Source organism: Quercus lobata, chromosome 11 (genome assembly GCF_001633185.2).
Source record: "Quercus lobata isolate SW786 chromosome 11, ValleyOak3.0 Primary Assembly, whole genome shotgun sequence".
In the NCBI taxonomy this organism is placed as follows: Eukaryota; Viridiplantae; Streptophyta; class Magnoliopsida; order Fagales; family Fagaceae; genus Quercus; species Quercus lobata.
Genome location: NC_044914.1, coordinates 34,593,506 through 34,611,058, shown reverse-complemented (window position 1 = coordinate 34,611,058; position 17,553 = coordinate 34,593,506). Strand labels below are relative to the sequence as shown.

At 31.8% G+C, this 17,553-nt stretch overlaps 1 protein-coding gene across 2 annotated transcripts; it reads right to left on the bottom strand.

Moving 5' to 3' along the window:
- Positions 1–10,872: 10,872 nt before the first annotated feature.
- Positions 10,873–16,428, bottom strand: LOC115967632 (laccase-14-like). Of its 2 annotated transcripts, none has more exons than XM_031086771.1 (7): positions 16,215–16,428; positions 15,799–15,950; positions 14,107–14,351; positions 13,820–13,945; positions 12,299–12,887; positions 11,474–11,826; positions 10,873–11,182 (listed from the first exon to the last, which is right to left on the bottom strand). In XM_031086771.1, the coding sequence occupies exons 1-7, from the start codon at positions 16,317–16,319 to the stop codon at positions 11,049–11,051; spliced, it is 1,704 nt and encodes a 567-aa protein (XP_030942631.1). In that variant the 5' UTR covers positions 16,320–16,428; the 3' UTR covers positions 10,873–11,048. The 2 variants fall into 2 exon arrangements, with proteins under 2 accessions (XP_030942631.1, XP_030942632.1); XM_031086772.1 differs by lacking the exon at positions 16,215–16,428 and adding an exon at positions 16,189–16,206 and having other exon boundaries at positions 10,874–11,182.
- Positions 16,429–17,553: the final 1,125 nt, after the last annotated feature.

The window sequence follows — 17,553 nt, the reverse complement described above, 5'->3', positions numbered from 1 at the left end:
TACAGATGTTGGTGTGAGTTGCACATTGCTTTGAACATCAAGTTTTTGAAATTTTGTACAATCACCATCTTCTTCAGTTGATAAGTTGTTGCTACATTCATTTGAAATATCACCGATGTAAGTCTGGCAATAAAACAGGTTGAGGAATGTATTACAACATATACCATGCATCAATTTTCACAATTCGGCTTGCATTGCTGCTTTAAGCAGTATTCTAGAGACTGTAAATAAATTAAAAATGTGAATCCAAAACAAAGCACTTACTGATCTTTGAATTTAGTAGTCTCAGGAATGTCCAAATCAATATAAACTCTTGTTCCACTTGTTGACGATAAGTTATACTCTCCTGCAATGCACATGATTCATTAGAAAAAAAAAGTACAATTATCTATATATAAACTTATATTTGTGGTAAAAAGGCCATTCCATTCAGGCCCATTATTTATACACTATTGAATATTGAAGTTTCAATGGAATCATCACAGTAACAGAGAGAGGTCTACATCAGAGGGCATAGTATCTTGTAGACATGTACAATATAGAGGTAAATAATCCAACTTTGCTGTGCTAGATATAGATGGTAAAGATAATGACATTTGAGTAAAGGAAAGGGAAGGAATGGGGTCTCTCAAAGCAAGGAAAAAAAGCAATAAAGTAATTGGGAAGAAAAATCAAAATGCCTCAGAATTTGAAATGACATCCCACCCATCTACAGTAGGTTATTCCAGCTTCTTAGTGAGTCTATCCCTCACTTGAAGGTCAACTATCTCTACAAAACCTAATGAATATATCAAAAATTCTAACCTTGACACTCATTGACACATCCCTTAACACACAAGCAACATAACTGATAGTAAAGAATTATTTTTTCAGTTCTTATCAGGCTTGCTTGGGCTTATTAGTTTCTTGTCTAAACAATGCAGGTAACAGGAAAGCTCTTTTATTAACCCCCAAAAGAAGCATATTTACTATCAGATAGCTCTATAGGATGGATGGTTCAACTTTGAAGTTTCCACAGTTTCACCTTAATAAAAAAGTTGGAAGTTTTGAAAACTTAAGTAAAAAAAAAAAATCAAAGTTTCAAAGGTAACTCAAGTTTAAAAAGTGGTTAAGAGAGTCTGCAGATTGTAAGTTTGATACATAGTTTTGAAAAATGCCTATATGGTTAAGATCGTATTGAATATTTATCAGCTGTTTTAATTGGCAGTTGATGTTTGCTATGAAATTTTTTAGATCGTGGTTTTGACTCCTTTTTTATAAGACAAATTTTACACATTCAGATGATGTTGTATATATCTGCCATGTAATTTGAGGGTAGATTAACATCTTTTAGTATCCCGGCTTGCTAGGTAGTGCTGCTTTTATTTTTCTTCCCTTTTAAATTAGATAATGTTTCCAATATATTTCAATTGTCCCTTTTCCATTATTGTCTTCAAAAAACTTCTTCACTATACACAAGTTATCAGCATTGTTGTCTACCATTCTAGAAAGCAGAAGTTTCTCTAATTTTTTTTTTTAGAAAGCAGAAGAATGGATTAGAAGGGGGGAATCTCACACTCATTGAGACATCCCTTAACACTCATTGAATATATCAAAAATTGTAAAACCAAAAAACAACAATACACAGTTTAGTTACAAACAGAATGTGATAAACCATTTAAAAACAAAAATTTGTATTTAAAGCAACGCAATAGACAATTCAAGTTAAGTGAAACAATCAAGACTAACACAGTATCTGATCTGATTTAGATAATAAGGATAGTTTTCTGAGAACTTTACATAATAATTCAGCAGAAATACTTTGTATTTCAAACAATATCTTATACAAATTAAGAAACTCCAACCAAGGCTACTAATAAATTAGCCTTTCTCAAAAAAAAAAAGGCTACTAATAATAACAAAAAATAAAGAAAAGTACAAATCTCCAACCAAATAGAAAAAGGAATTAAAATACAAAATAAGAAAATGTCAAAACCTGAGAGGAGGAGGATATGGTATATATACTCATTGATTGTCACACCATCTCAACCATCATGGGGCAGCATTGAAGTTTTTTAGGTCAAACCATGTATTTAGTAACCCTTCCTGAATTTGATATATATTAGAACCACACGCAAAGCCAAACTACGGGTTTGCAAATATCCTCATACACAACAGCTTTAAATTTCAAATTCACAAATAATAATAATAATTTCCAACCAAATTCAAAATTATAAAACTACAAAATACAATCAACTCTAGAATACAAACCAAATTCAGAATTATAAAGCAAGAAATAAAAATTTCATCAACACATTTTTAATTCCCTATTTCTCTATAATGAAGAGGGAAAAGGCTAGCATTTTAGGTAGCCAAATAATTATTCAACCAAACAGCAATTAAGCTAAGGTAAATCGGATATGCTATAAAAACCTAAATAGCAAGTAAAGTAGAACTTGAAGATAAAGCAAAACCTGTAGGATTGTTGTCAGATTTTAAGGGTTGGGAGGCTCTTCAATACTATCTCCACTACGAAACCCATTCATATCCACAATATTTTCTTACAAAACTTGTAGAATTTGATTTTCTATTAGTGTTTCCCTGACTTCAAAAAAAAAAAAAAATAGAGAGGAAAAAAGGGTTAGGAATTGAAATCCCTAAATTGACAGAAAACCTAATTGAAGACAGTAGGAAAAGAGATTAGTTATAGACTAATTGAGAAATACCCAGAGAGAATGATTTGATATGGCGGCCGGGTCGAAGATTGAAAACGTTGGCACCCATGGTTGAGCTTGGGTCTGCGTTTGAGAGAGGAGCACCCATGATCGTGCTTGGGTCAGCGTTTGAGAGAGGGTAGATAACAATCTTTTTCTTGATTTGTTGTTTCTTCATTGTTCTTTAGTCTGCTAGCAAAATAGGTTTGTTTCAGGAGTTTTATCGGGTTTGCTTTTGGGGAAGAAAGAGACTTTTTTTTAAATTAAAAAAAAAAATTATGCAAAGAGGTTTTTTAATTAGTTTATGCAGAGAAGTTCTTTAGCCTACGGCTCACTATTAGATAATTAATAATTAATATTTTATTAATTAGTTTTTTTTGATAATATAAATAAAAAATGCTGATGTGAAAAATTGTGGAGAGAGCAGAGACTTCGGTTTTATATATGTAAATATATATATATATATATATATATAGATTAATGAAAGTATTTCATTAGAATCATTAAAATTGAACATTAAAATAAACAATAAAAATAAAAGAAAAATAGCATAAGTTCCTTTTCTAATACTAAAAATGAAAGGGAAAGAGAGTTGAAGCAAACTTAAAGTACATAACTTTATTATAGGCCTATCACCTATCACTACACGGTCATAAAACATTCAAAACATTTTTTTGAAACTAATGTAAATTTATTCAAAACAGAAGGAGCCAAAATACAACAATCACCATTCAGGGCCCTATACTTTCAAGCGGGAAACATTAACAACAGCTATCAGCCTACATATCATAGAAACCTCCAAAAGGATTTGACAAAACCCACCTCCCCATCACATGAGGAGTTCTAATAGCTACTGATCTGCCTTTAGACATTATTGTTACTGGCGTAGTCACAAAGTTAATGGTTGAGCAGTATTTATTGTACATATTTACAAACACGTAAAAAGACATCTAAATTCGATCATTTGGAAATTATGACTTTAAGTTACGAGTTCAATTATTATTATTATTATTTTTTTTGTATTTATATAAATGTGTGTGTAATAGCATATGTGTAACATCTTTTTCCCCTAATGATTTATTCCTGTGAATTGAGCTTCCTCTTCATTTTTTTTTTAAAGAAGCCCGTGAATTGAGCTTCTACACTCTATAGAGAGATATATTACATCCTTGGGCTTAGACGTGTTGTAAACCCATGGTTTTTGTAAGTTGGGACTTGTAGTTTAAGTACTCCATGTAAACATGTATTTTTTTTTTTTTTTTTTATTGGCACCAGGTGTCCAGAGCAGAGAATTTTGTCATTGGATTAGACTATATTCTCAATAAATAATTTATATTACATAGCACTGTGCAAAGTATATCGATTTAATTTACTCTCTTTCCACATGTTTGGCTCTCTTGTTAGATTCAGAGTGCAGAGTGCCGATATTGGCAATCTAAGTGCCGATATTGGTAATTTGAGGAGAAATTACCATTTAATCTTTACATCTTGGGTCACTTTCAATTTGGGTTTTACTTCTTCTTAACAATTAAATTAATTTGGTCAATGTTATTTCTAACTTGCTGTCAAGTTAGTCCTTACCATCAAGTCACAACGAAAAATGTCTATGGGACACATGACTTGCACCGTTAGCACACTTGAAGATTATGTGGCTACTAAAATAATAATAAAAATTTAGATTTGATATTTTAAAAAATGTTACGTCAATATTGTAGACACCTCATTTTACATCCCTTACAGCTTGAGCCCTCGTTTTCCAAGGACAATATCACTAAAGGGTCCATGAATGGTCAAGGGCCTAGCTAAAGAAACTCTTTAAGTTGAAGGAAGTTTTGGTGATTTAAAAACCTTGTAAAACCCTAGCCTTATGTATACATGAACACAACCCGCATATGCAGCTTATCGAGCCTGCGTACATTGTTGAAATTGGCAGAGTTATGTAAGGAATGTTTATGAAAAAAATGTATGCAGAGCTAATCCCACATCGCTTGGGAAGAGCTTTACAACACTTCTTGACACTATAAATGGCATCTTAGACGTTTTTCCCAAAACACACAGAAATCATTTTAAAAATAGTAATTCAAGAGGAAGTTTTTCTTTAAAACACTTCTAAACTAAAGTTTTATTGGCTGAGACTATTTATTGGTCTAAGCCCCTTAGTAAAACATTTACCGACCCTTTTTAAGTCTCTGTTTTATAGATTGGCTAAGGGAAGCTGTCAAAATCAAGCTGTAGGAGCGTTTTATTTGAGGTAATTTTCTTGTCTTTCCTCTAGTTTTTATTCTGTTTTATTTTTTTAATTTACTGCTTTGTAAGTTAGGTTTATTTGCTTATTGGTTACAAGCATTCTTGGTTAAGTTTAGATGTAATTTAGGCTGAGTGTTGTATGCTGGGTTCTAGGTTGGGTTACGTATGCAAGTTCATCTTTATGTACGCATGCGCACACAGGCTTAACCTAAAATACCCATATTTGTCTATTTTTCAGTTTTGATGCATTTTAATTAGTTTTATTCCATGTTTTAACTTCTATGTTTGTTTAGTATCACATGCCTAGGCCTTTAACAACATGTCTTACATGCTTAGTTTTTTTTAATTATGGTTTGAATACTTGAATGTCAACATGAACATGCATATGAACATGAACATGCATTTATGTATGGATGTGTTGTGAAGCAATGAGGTAAGTACATGCATATGAATATCAACATGCATATATGAACTTAATGAATATTGTACGAATATGATGAACTTGTTTGATGTGTGATGTAAATGCTTTGATAGGATGATGAACATGTACTGATGAGATCCATGTTGCTGCCATATGATGGGCTGAAGTGTGCGTGTTGCCATATTTTGATGTATGCTACATGATGATAAGGATGAGATGTGATATGATGTGGATGTATGTGGATATATGTGTAGATGTATGCTTGGGTGTTGTATGTCATAGAACTAGAATGTGTACGCAAGTGCATGTTTAGGGTAGCTTCTTAGAGGGTTCTTTCATATAATTAGTATACGGAACAAAATGAGTAGAGGCCGGCCCACGGGCTAGGCAAGATTCTATGCCTAACACCTTCCCATTCCTGTGTACCTTAACTGCAAACCTAGAATCTAGATATATAAAGCCCTCCACATGGGGCCTAACATTTAATTCCTAGACCTAAACTAGTGGTGGCTCCGACTAAACCCCCTATCTCTTGTCCACTTGGTTGAGGTGTATTCCCTAAAATATGCAATGTCATGCGCAGAAAAAAGGGGAACCCACAAACAAGCACTTATGCTGACATGCATCTAAATGAATAATAATTGTTAGGTTCTAAGACTTTAGGAACTAAATGTATTAAAACTTTAACGTGTAATGTGTTGGCAAACCATGATCAAAACTTAGAGTCTAGATTTAGGCTGCTCAAAGTGTGTTTATGTGTGAAGTTGGAATCGAATGATTGCAGGATTTATTAGACTAAATCTGCAAGGCTCTATCGATCAAAAATTAGACTCAATCGGTAGAACCTCATATAGATTTTTTTTTTTTTTTTTCTGTAGAATTTCTAACTCAGCCCAAGCCCATATGACGTGTAAGATTTTATATTTTGCTTCAAGTATAAAAAGAAAAACCCTATCTAAGTTTTGGAGGTTATTGATATGCTGTGTGTTGAATCTCTTGTGAGATCTAGAGGTGTTTATCTTCATACACACTTAGAGTTATCAAGATCAAGATTGATGTCAAGAACTTGGTGATCTCTTCAGTTGCTATTTCAAGAGCTTAAAGAAAAACACAAATAGGAGTACTTGTGGTTGCAGTGGATCAAGGAAAGAAGTAATCTATGGACCCGAAGCTGTCATGTAGTCATGGTAGTAAGTTTTCTACTCAAGGTAGCAATAGGATGTTAGTAGTCTAAGTCTTATTATACAAACTTCATTTTTTTCATAGTGGATCTGTTTTACCTTGAGGATAGCTAGGTTCAATCCTGCCTAGGTTTTTTACCGATTTGGTTTTCCTTGGTTATCATATCGTTGTGTTATTTACTTTTCTGCATTATTTACATGATATAATTTGAATGTATTAACCTAGATCTGAATAATTTATCTAAGTAATCACTTAGCTAAATAATTAGGTTAAACTTCTTGTATTTTAAGGGGTCTAAAAACGTACAATAATAATAATGATAACATCTTAATTTTGAATGAAAAATCATAATTTAAAAAAAAAAAGAAAAAGAAAACCTCAATCACAGTCCCAAGAAGATCAATAATAGCAATACCACCAACAAAACCCAAAGTCTCATTCTTAATCCCCCCAATTTCTAGTTATGTGCTTGTTAAAGACTTCTTTTTCTTCTTGTTTTTCGCGTTCTTTGTGTGTTCTTCCAATGTTCTTTTTGTTTTTTCAAATATTTATGGTAGTGTTTACCTTCATATACACTTAGGGTTATCAAGATCAAGATTGATGTCAAGAACTTGGTGATCTCTTCAGTTGTTGTTTCAAGAGCTTAAAGAAAAACGCAAGTAGGAGTACTTGTGGTTGCAGTGGATCAAGGAAAGAAGTAGTCCATGGACCCAGAGCTGTCACGTCGTGGTGGTAGTAAGTTTTCTACTCAAGGTAGCAATAGGATGTTAGTAGTCTAAGTCTTATTGTACAAACTTCAATTCTTTCATAGTGGATCTATTTTACCTTGAGGATAGCTAGCTAAGTTCAATCCTCCCCAGATTTTTTACCGGTTTGGTTTTTCTGGATTATCGTATTGTTGTGTTATTTACTTTTCCATATAATTTACATGATATGATTTGAATGTGTTAACCTAGATTTGAATAATTTATCTAAGTAATCACTTGGCTAAATAAGTAGGTTAAACTTCTTGTATTTTAAGGGGTCTAAAAACGTACAATAATAATAATGATAATATCTTAATTTTGAAGGAAAAATCATAATTAAAAAATAAAAAAATAAAAAAAAAACCTCAATCTCAGTCCCAAGAAGATCAATAATAGCAATACCACCAACAAAACCCACAATCTCATTCTTAATCCCCCCCAATCTCTAATTATGTGCTTGTTGAAAGCTTCTTTTTCTTCTTGTTTCTCGCGTTCTTTGTGTGTTCTTCCAATGTTCTTTTTGTGTTTTCATAGATTTATGGTGGTGTTTACCTTCATATACACTTAGGGTTATCAAGATCAAGATTAATGTCAAGAACTTGGTGATCTCTTCAGTTGTTGTTTCAAGAGCTTAAAGAAAAACACAAGTAGGAGTACTTGTTGTTGCAGTGGATCAAGAAAAGAAGTAGTTCGTGGACTCGGAGCTATCACGTGGTCGTGGTAGTAAGTTTTCTACTCAAGGTAGCAATAGAATGTTAGTGGTCTAAGTCTTATTATACAAATTTCAATTCTTTTATAGTTGATCTGTTTTACCTTAAGCATAGCTAGGTTCAATCCTCCCCAGATTTTTTATTGGTTTGGTTTTCCTGGGTTATCATATCGTTGTATTATTTACTTTTCCGCATTATTTACATGATATGATTTGAATGTGTTAACTTAGATCTGAATAATTTATCTAAGTAATCACTTGACTAAATAACTAGGTTAAACTTCTTGTGTTTTAAGGGGTCTAAAAATGTACAATAATAATGATAATATCTTACTTTTGAAGGAAAAATCATAATTATTAAAAAAAAACCTCAATCTCAGTCCCAAGAAGATCAACAATAGCAATACCACCAACAAAACCCACAATCTCATTCTTAATCCCCCCAAACTCTAGTTATGTGCTTGTTAAAGATTTCTCTTTCTTCTTGTTTTTCGCGTTCTTTGTGTGTTCTTCCAATGTTATTTTTTTTTTTTTTAAAGATTTATGGTGAAAGTTCTTTGGGGTTTTAAAGCTTGAATCCGATGAATTTTTGATGGATCAAAGTCTTGGAAGTTTCTAGAGGTTTTGAAGCTTGATTTGAATAAGTTTGAAACTTGGAATGATGATTTGGATGAATGTTCATCATATTTAGATTTGTGGTGGAAGTATTTCGGGCCTTTAGAGGCTTGAATCTGTAAAGTTTCACCATTTTGTAGTATCTTGGAGTTTCCAAAGGCTTGGAGCTTGATTCAAGTGAACTTTGAGATCTTAAAAAATTATGTGAATGATTTCTCTTTAAATGCTCTTCGTATACAAATGTTGAAGTTCTTAGAGATTTTGGAGTTTGATTCCAGCAAAGTTTTGAGACTTCTAAATATGTTTCCACGTGACTCAAGAAAACCTCAATTTATAGGAGTCTTGGGGTGATGTGATGACACATGATTAACTCTAACTGTTGACACATATCATAATTTAAATAGATGGACTTTTATGTCTTGTTCTCCAAGGAACATATGACATTATTTGATTAGCAAAAGTGTCTTTATTTAAAATAACACATGACAATATTTAATTAAACTATTCATATCATTTTCCATTAAATATCAACACATGTTGAAGTGTGATTGGCTTTTAAATATTGTTTATAATTTCTATTAAATGACACTTGGACTATTTCCATTGGTCTTTGAATAGTGACAATAAAACCCACTAAGTACCATGTGGCATCTTGTAATTGGCCGCTTTGAATGTATTATGTGGACTTGATAGTAAAACATTGTAATTTGTGATTGGTAAAAAAAATTTCCTTTCTACAAAGTAATTCCTTATTTTTCTAGGCTGATAATGCAAATTTTGACATTTTAGTATCCATATTGGTATTTTGACACTAATATCGAAGTTAGACAAAATATGTTATCGAAATTTGATATTAATATAAGCAAACATATCAAGAAGACAGATTTTCATACAATCATACAGGGTTTCCCAATATTATTCTAGAAGTACTGTTCAAACCACCTTAATTGCATGTTGGAAAAATATGGTTTGTATCGCATACAAAACATACGTAACAGAAACTCAGTGGATCTACTTCCTTTGCAATTAATAACATGTACTGTGTAAATTTCAGAATTTAAGAATAAAAGAGCGTACCCTGGTACAGTGAAATTCAAAAACAAAGATTAAAAGTACTTGGGAACATTTTTAATCTTCACTCCAATTCCACTTATGCCCAAGAAGTGTGATCTCTCAATCAGTTTATATGTATGTGTTCAGGGGAGAATAAGAGAGTGGCTTACACTCACATACACATCATTTCATTCTAATAATAAAATTCTGTATGTTTCTCTTTTTATATATAACTGATTATCTAATTGGGCTAGCTTTTTGAGCCATTCCAATTGAGTTTTAGTATGTGGCTTGGAGTGGGACCAAAAGGGACAACTAAGACACTAGTTCTAATGGGTTTCAGGTCTTTCTATCAACTCTTGATAAACTCAAAATTACCATTAATTATATTTAATACTACTATATAAATATAATTGCACTTTAGGCCTTATTAATAAATTATATCCCAAGATTTTATTATACATTCAACTCCTTCATTAAAATATTCATAGTAATACAATGTCATGAATGTTAACTGCCACTTTGAAGATTACTACATCTTAATCCTTGAGTACCCGGTTTAATAATTTAAGTTATTCATTATATATTTATGAAATCCAATTTCATAAATTTATACTTTAGTAACTTCTTACTAAAGTGGTTAGGCCTAACACTCTGAATAACCAAACTCATTAAACTTATCTCAAGGGAATATATTATATCTTTGTTAAGAGATTATAAATTCCATCTTGAGAATATATGTTTCTTCAATACTAAATGTGGCTGCCCAACATATTGAAGTTTTGATTGTGACTTTAGATCTCACTCTTGATATATCAAAGCAACTTACACTTCATGATTAGGTTCATTATTCTCTCAGGATTAAGAGTTGATGTAAATAGAAATCGTGAGATTTATTATTCATTTGACAGTTGTTTGTAGAATAATAATTCTCATAACGGTCCAATTCAATATGTTTTAACACTTAAAACATATCAACTAGAAGTCTCCATTTTCATGATCAAGACAAATCATCTTAGTTAATATGTTGTAGTCTTTGCAGATGAAATGCCTAATTTCATCACTGATTACGAACTAAAATTCTAAATTTACAAAGAACTTGTGATTTATATTTTTTGTGACTAAATCACATAAATCACATACTATACATCTCATGGACTATATAATAATGTCCAAATATTCATGTTACCATTATTTTAAATAATAATAAAACAAGTTTATTAATCACAACATAATGTTATACATAGCATCATACAATAGGATTTAAAGAGCACATATCCTAACATTGCATAATTTTATTTACTATAATTCTTCAAAGACTTCATTGAAATCAGGTTCTACTGTTTAAGTCCTTTGACATTAAAACAGTAAATTTTCCCGCATTAGGAACAAGTAGGCAAATTAGCCGGGGGTGGCCGAATGCTTGTTGCGCTGGTGGTCCCATTCTTCACTATGATGACAGTGTTCATACCCCAGCTTGCATGCCTTTCCAAATGACAATGCATAAACCATACTCCTGAAGAATATTATAAATGTCAGTAATAAGAGAAACTTTAGGGACACGGGTTTTGTGCTACAATAAAACTGTCACAATTTTAAAGTAGTTGATCATGATTAATGGATAAAAAAAATGAGTAAATTTATGTGGAAGTGATTGTCTAATTACTCATAGTCAACCACTTTAACAAGTTGTGGAAATTTTTTTCAAAAATGATGTGGTCATAAGCACATTGATGTATTATCATCAAATGCACATACATTTGTCAATCATCGTGACTAATAAGAGAGAGAGAGAGAGAGAGAGTACCGGGATTATTAGCAACAAATCTAATAGTAGCCCATCCACTCTTAGGAACTCCAAAGGTATTGACTTCTGGTGGATCAATCAAGTTATAAGTCTTGGGGGAAGTGGTTTTGTTGAAGTTCCCATAACCTGTCCCAAGCAAATAGAAGCTAAAACCATGCAAATGCATAGGATGATTCTCTGGATTCCCAATACTAGTTCCTTGGAACACTATCTCCACCCTTTTACCATACTCTATGATCTTTGCCTTTGTTCCTATGCTTGGGAGTAATAAGCCATCGTTTGAATCTCCCGTGAAGTTAAAAAGAGAAGGTGGCAGATTTGGGAAACTACTTTCATAAACGTTGGACAGATTCCTGTAAAATGATTTTGAAGATACAATAAAATTGGAGCAATATTTGAACATAACAATTTTCACAATTGTTTACATAATTTACTTTCACTTTGTCCACCATTGACACACATGTTTTTTATTTATTTATTTATTTAATATTATGTATCAATCACATTAGACAATATTAATAATTGTGAATTTTTCTTTAAAAGAATATATGCCTAAATTTTTTGTAAACATTGTTTCTAGTTATAAGCACAGCTACCAAATTAAGGGGAAAACTCAAGTACATTATATTAAGTTCTCCAATTAAATTCAAATAGCTAGTTGCATTGATCATTAAAACACAAAAAATGTAATCATTTCCAAAAACAATTCATTTCAATACTTGAAAAATCTAATATACAGATACTACGTACACCTAAGATATATATATTGTCTTTTAAGTTTTACCCACAAATTAACACTAACAACATAAGTATAGCAGTACCAACCTGTAGTATGCTTGCAGTATATCAATTTTTGGGGTCGAAAAGCTTATGTTGTTTAAGCTAGCTGCTAAAGTGGAATTATTTGGACCCCCACACGAAGCTTTATCACAAGTTAATTGATTTACAGAAACTGTGATAAATATCCGTTCATCAACTCCAGTTGGGACACTAATTGGGTGATCTTTGCTCGCCAAAGCTCTTAAGCGAGCTGTGAAGTTGTCAGCAGCAGACTTGGCAGTAATATTAGGAAGGGTTGGAAAGGAAGGAGAGGATGGAGGAGTATAATTGCCTACGTACTGAAAAATTGCTGTAGTGTTGGTCTCGTCGTATGGAGCATTAGAGTCAAAGAAAGGACGAGCAGCCATGTAATAATGGCTTGGAGACTGGTTTGCTGTGACCAAAATGTCCATTGTTTGTCCTGGAGTTATCATGACGTAGCTAGTGTTTATGGGTTTTAAGTATGAAGCATCTTGTGCAACAACTGTGAGCTTGTGATTTGCAATGGCGAAGAACATTTCTTCATTCATGCCGGCGTTGATGAGGCGGAGAAGATAGGTCTTTCCTTGAATAACTCGTAGACGATATGTTGTTGCTGAAGCATGAAAATATGATCAATTAATTGTAGTTTAATTAAAGAAGGGGTTAAGATGGAGTTATAACTGATATAACTTTTAAGTAATGTTAGACAACATAATAACTTTTTATTGGAATAAAATTTTTAAGATCCGACCTTGACATTATATATTCCCATCCCAATATTCTTAACACATTGCATATCAAATTTCATATAAATCAAATTTTATTGACTATTTGATTAAGGAACCTATCTTTTACACTTAATTTTAAAATATAAAAATCTAAATATTAAAATATTTGATATATGACATAGTTAGTGATTTCCATTTCTTTAAAATTTTAGCAAACATGTAAGGTATACGAAATAAAATGTAATTCAACAATAGCTTTGTCAAAATTGTTATCCAATAAAATAATTTGAAGTAATGTAATTTGAACCCAACTCTTAAAACCATATCCAATGTTTTCCAACTATCAGTGATAGGTATCGTTTTTGCTTTCCCCCCAAATAATGGAAGAAAAATCATTTACAAGAGCATTTATTTATTTATTTATTTTTATAAGAGAAATTATTGTTGCTAACACCTGGATGTAAAGTATTTCACACAATGTTTACACTTTCATGCTAGTTATCCATATTTCATACATGATATGAAAGAGTATGGACATGGAGCGAGTGTGCGATTGGCCCCTACTTATTTGTTTTCACTTTTTATCTCAGTTTCTTTTGCAAATTATCTAAATTTTAGTTTTTTGTCACACATTTAATATAAAAAGTTACCAAAAACTAAATATGCTATGCAAATAAGTTACCGCAAATAAGTTGTTCCCAAACGCACTAATGTGGATACAATTGGATGCGAAACAATTAAAGCTCTTTTATAAAACAATTTTTATTTTTTAGAAATTTTTTTTTTCCCCATGATAAATTTGGAAAGAAATTCATACCAATAGAGCAATTGTTTGGATATCCTGGTTGGCCATTAAGAGTGTAGGCATCTGATACCTCTGGATCAGCACCGGTTGCTGTAGCTTCATCGATTATTTCCATCACATCTCCCTTAAACCATTCCGCTGCAATGTATAAAAAGGAAGATTTAGATGTATAAGTACAAACTTAGCATACATTTAATTTCCAGTTAATCTTTTGCAATCTTCCTAGTTATATGGTATATATATGCCATTATATCCTCTCTGAAAGTAAGTTATGGCCACTAGCCATTACTAAATTATACCCAATATAATTACTTCTTCAGCATAGGGCTTTGGAAATGGATAAGAGGTTCCATTTTTAGGAGAGATAACAATTGCGCCGTGAACTGTTGCACGCGACCAGTCACTATGGGCATGCCACCAAAGCGTTCCTTCTTCATCAGAAAATACAACCTCATAAGTGAATTTTTTTCCTGGTTTAATTGGACACTGGGTAATATTTTCAGGACCATCTGACCATGGATTTCTTGGCTGCTTAACTCCGTGCCTATTTTTAAAAATAAAAAAGAAGTGTTCATTAGCTTTATGAGTTTTATTTCATATAATCGTATCATTCAATAAATTCTTTAAAGATCTAACGGATAAAGCAGTAGGATCTCAAGTGTTAGTTACTACAGTTCCCAAAAATAAAAATATTAGGCCATGTTTTTGTTTAAGGAGTTTTCATTACTTATCACTCATTACTTATTTTTCATGAGTCCCACACCTGACTTACTTGTTTGGTTGGTTAAATTTTTGTTTTCAATTTTCATAACTCAAAACTCAAAAAATTGAATTAGAGTAATGAAAATTGAAAACAAGTTTTTCCTGTTTTCAAGCGATGAAAAATGAGTTAGGGTGGCATTATTGTAATTCTTTGCATCTATATGGGACATGCTTCAATGTCTAGTCTCAATCACACTCCACCCAACAACTCTCTTTCTTTATTTCTTTTATTTCTTTTATCTTTCTTTCTCTTTCTTCAATGCCTGGGTCTTTTCTTCTTACTTTCACACAGGTTCGTAAGACCAGTTGGCTCCACAGTTTTGAGATAAGGTTGCTTTTTTTATCTAAAAACTTAAGCCAAGTTTTGATGCCAAACACAATGGGAACTTAGTTAATAGAAAATTGAGAATTAGAATATGAGATATGAGATAGAGGATTGAGTGATGAGAACTGAGATATGAAAGCTGAGATATAAGTGAGTAGTGAACCAAACAGGCCTTAATCTCCAGCTCAATTTCATTTGGACATCATGCATGAGGTTTTTCACTATTTTTTATACATTTAAATCTTTATAAAATGAATGAATTTTGACTTTTTGTTTACCTTTAAAATGTTGTTTTTTTAAATCACATTTTCCCACCTCACTATTTTTAATATTTTTTTTTCTTTTTAGGGTAAAATATAGTTTACACCCTAAGATTTGGTCTAATGCCAACTAGATCTAAAAATTTTCAAAATTGACTAATTTGGTTCCTAAACCTTTAGGTTTGTTACTCATTTTTCTCCTTTTTCTTACAGCAGTCAGGAAATAAGTTGGTCAATTTTGTAAAGTTTTGGACTTAATTGGTATTAGCCTAAGCTTCAACGGTGTTAGCTCTATTTTACTATTGTTTAAATATAGTTTTTAAACTTTAAAGTTACAAACGATACCAAATTATATTAATCTAAACTCTAAAACTAATTAAAACCTTTTGATTTATTGGACAAAGCGACCCATGAAATTAGGGCAAAGATCCTGTGTACCAGATCCATTAGAGTTATGATATTTGTCCACTTTTAGCCACCATCTTGAAATTATGCATATGGTAAAATGTAAACTAAAAGTTCTAATAAAGAGATGATATTATGCGACATCATGCTTATAACACGCAGAGGTAAATAAGACATACTGTGAGTGAATTGACACAGTAGTCAACCATGAGAGAGAGAGAGAGAGATTGATCATTTACCAGTGAATAGTCACGCCATACTTTCCGTTATTTTGAACAGTGACAAAAGCTGTGTCACCTTTTTGAACACGAAGGACTGGCCCTGGGAATTGACCATCTACAGTCAGCATGCTCTTGGTGCTACATAGCCTGGTAAAATTCGTCTCCTTCAGCTGCAACCAGAAATGGACATTGATATGAGAAACACAAACTTTCAAATTTGAACATATATATATATATATATATTGAGTAACTTAAACAACATATTTCAACATAAATGAAACTAGTGTGCTTCTCTTTCCCTTTACACTGGTCACCGCATGTTTTTCAAAAGCATCTGCTTTTATGATAGAAGGGAAAATTGGATCTTGTCTAAGATATGTTTGGATAAGTTTCTTTTTTTATGCGTACCATAGTAGGTGGTAAGTGACACTTACCACGTAGGTGTAATTATGGACTACTGAGGCCGTGCAAAGCGGCAGTCCATCCAGATAAAAGAGCCCCAGAAAAGCTAAGATCAATACTACCTTCTTCACTCCCATTTGTGCAAGCAACTCTTACCACACATAAAATACACTACTCTCAGTCTCACTCACAATCTCTTTCTCTTTCGGTTTGGATTCTTTCGACCAAGGTTTTAGGATCTATTTATAGAAGTATAAATGCACGGAAAGAAACAGATGCATGTACAAATTGATAATGCTCAAGATTGTAATTTTAGTGTTTGGTACAAACAATTAAAAACTGAAAATTGTTGTTTGAAAATATGTAGAAATATGTGTAGGTGAAAAAGTATGGATAAATATATATAATGTTATTTAAAAACTGAAAATTGTTGAAACACCCTATTAATTTTGAGTAATTTTGATTTTTTTTTCTCCCAAAGTTTCAAAATTTTAATATGTACCCCATGAATTATGAGTTACTTATAGTTCAGATTTAAGTCGGTTCATAAATATGTTGCGATTAAGTGTTTGTTAATTGTCAATTAACTTCAAAATATCGTCATTTTAAACTCTATTAAAAACATGTAAGATGTTATTTTGACTAAAATTTAATTTTATATCTTTAAAATTTGAGGTAATTTTGATGAGAAATGTTATGTCCATAACATTATCACAACTCTTTCACAACAAATTTTAAGTTGTAAGTTGTTATTGGTTGTTATGGGTGGGCAAAAAAGTAATTTAAGTGATGGATTCAAATTAGAACAATAACTATTTGTCACATATAATTTGTTGTAAAAATATTATGAATATAACATTTCTCATTTTGACTATACCTCTTATAGTTCTAAAAATTATACTCATAAAACTGTGTTTTAAGTTAATGTGACATTTAACAAATATCTAATTACTTAAATCCAAAATACATCTAAACTAGGGGTATGGATTCAAAATTTAAAATTTTAAAAGAAAATTTTAAATTAAGTCACGCTTAAAAAAATTAATTACAATTTAATATTAAAAAATAAAAAAAAAATAAAAAAAAAAAAAGAGAAAATCGGAAACACATGAACCGCGTGGGATATTCTTTCTTTTTTTTTTTTTTTTTTTTTTTTTTTGGGAGAAACCGCGTGGGATATTCTTTCTTTTTCTTTTTTTTTTGTGTGGGAGAAACCGTGTGGGACTTTCCATGTGTCGGCACTTTGTCTTTCTGCCGTGCATTAGCCTTCTCTTCGTTCGAGTGTAAGTAAGAGGGGCCCTCTACACCTGTCCGTAGTCAAGTGGATCAAAAAGAAAAAGAGAAAGAAAGAAAAAAAAAAAAAAAAAAAAA

What these genes read in the sequence shown, in the direction of transcription:
- LOC115967632 (XM_031086771.1), bottom strand. Translation starts at nt 16,319, where the DNA reads ATGGGAGTGAAGAAGGTAGTATTGATCTTAGCTTTTCTGGGGCTCTTT. An exon ending in TATGGCGTGACTATTCACTG is followed by an intron (nt 14,352 to 15,798) that starts GTAAATGATCAA and finishes TTTTAAAAATAG; the next exon opens with GCACGGAGTTAAGCAGCCAA. An exon ending in ATACTGCAAGCATACTACAG is followed by an intron (nt 11,827 to 12,298) that starts GTTGGTACTGCT and finishes ATCATTTTACAG; the next exon opens with GAATCTGTCCAACGTTTATG.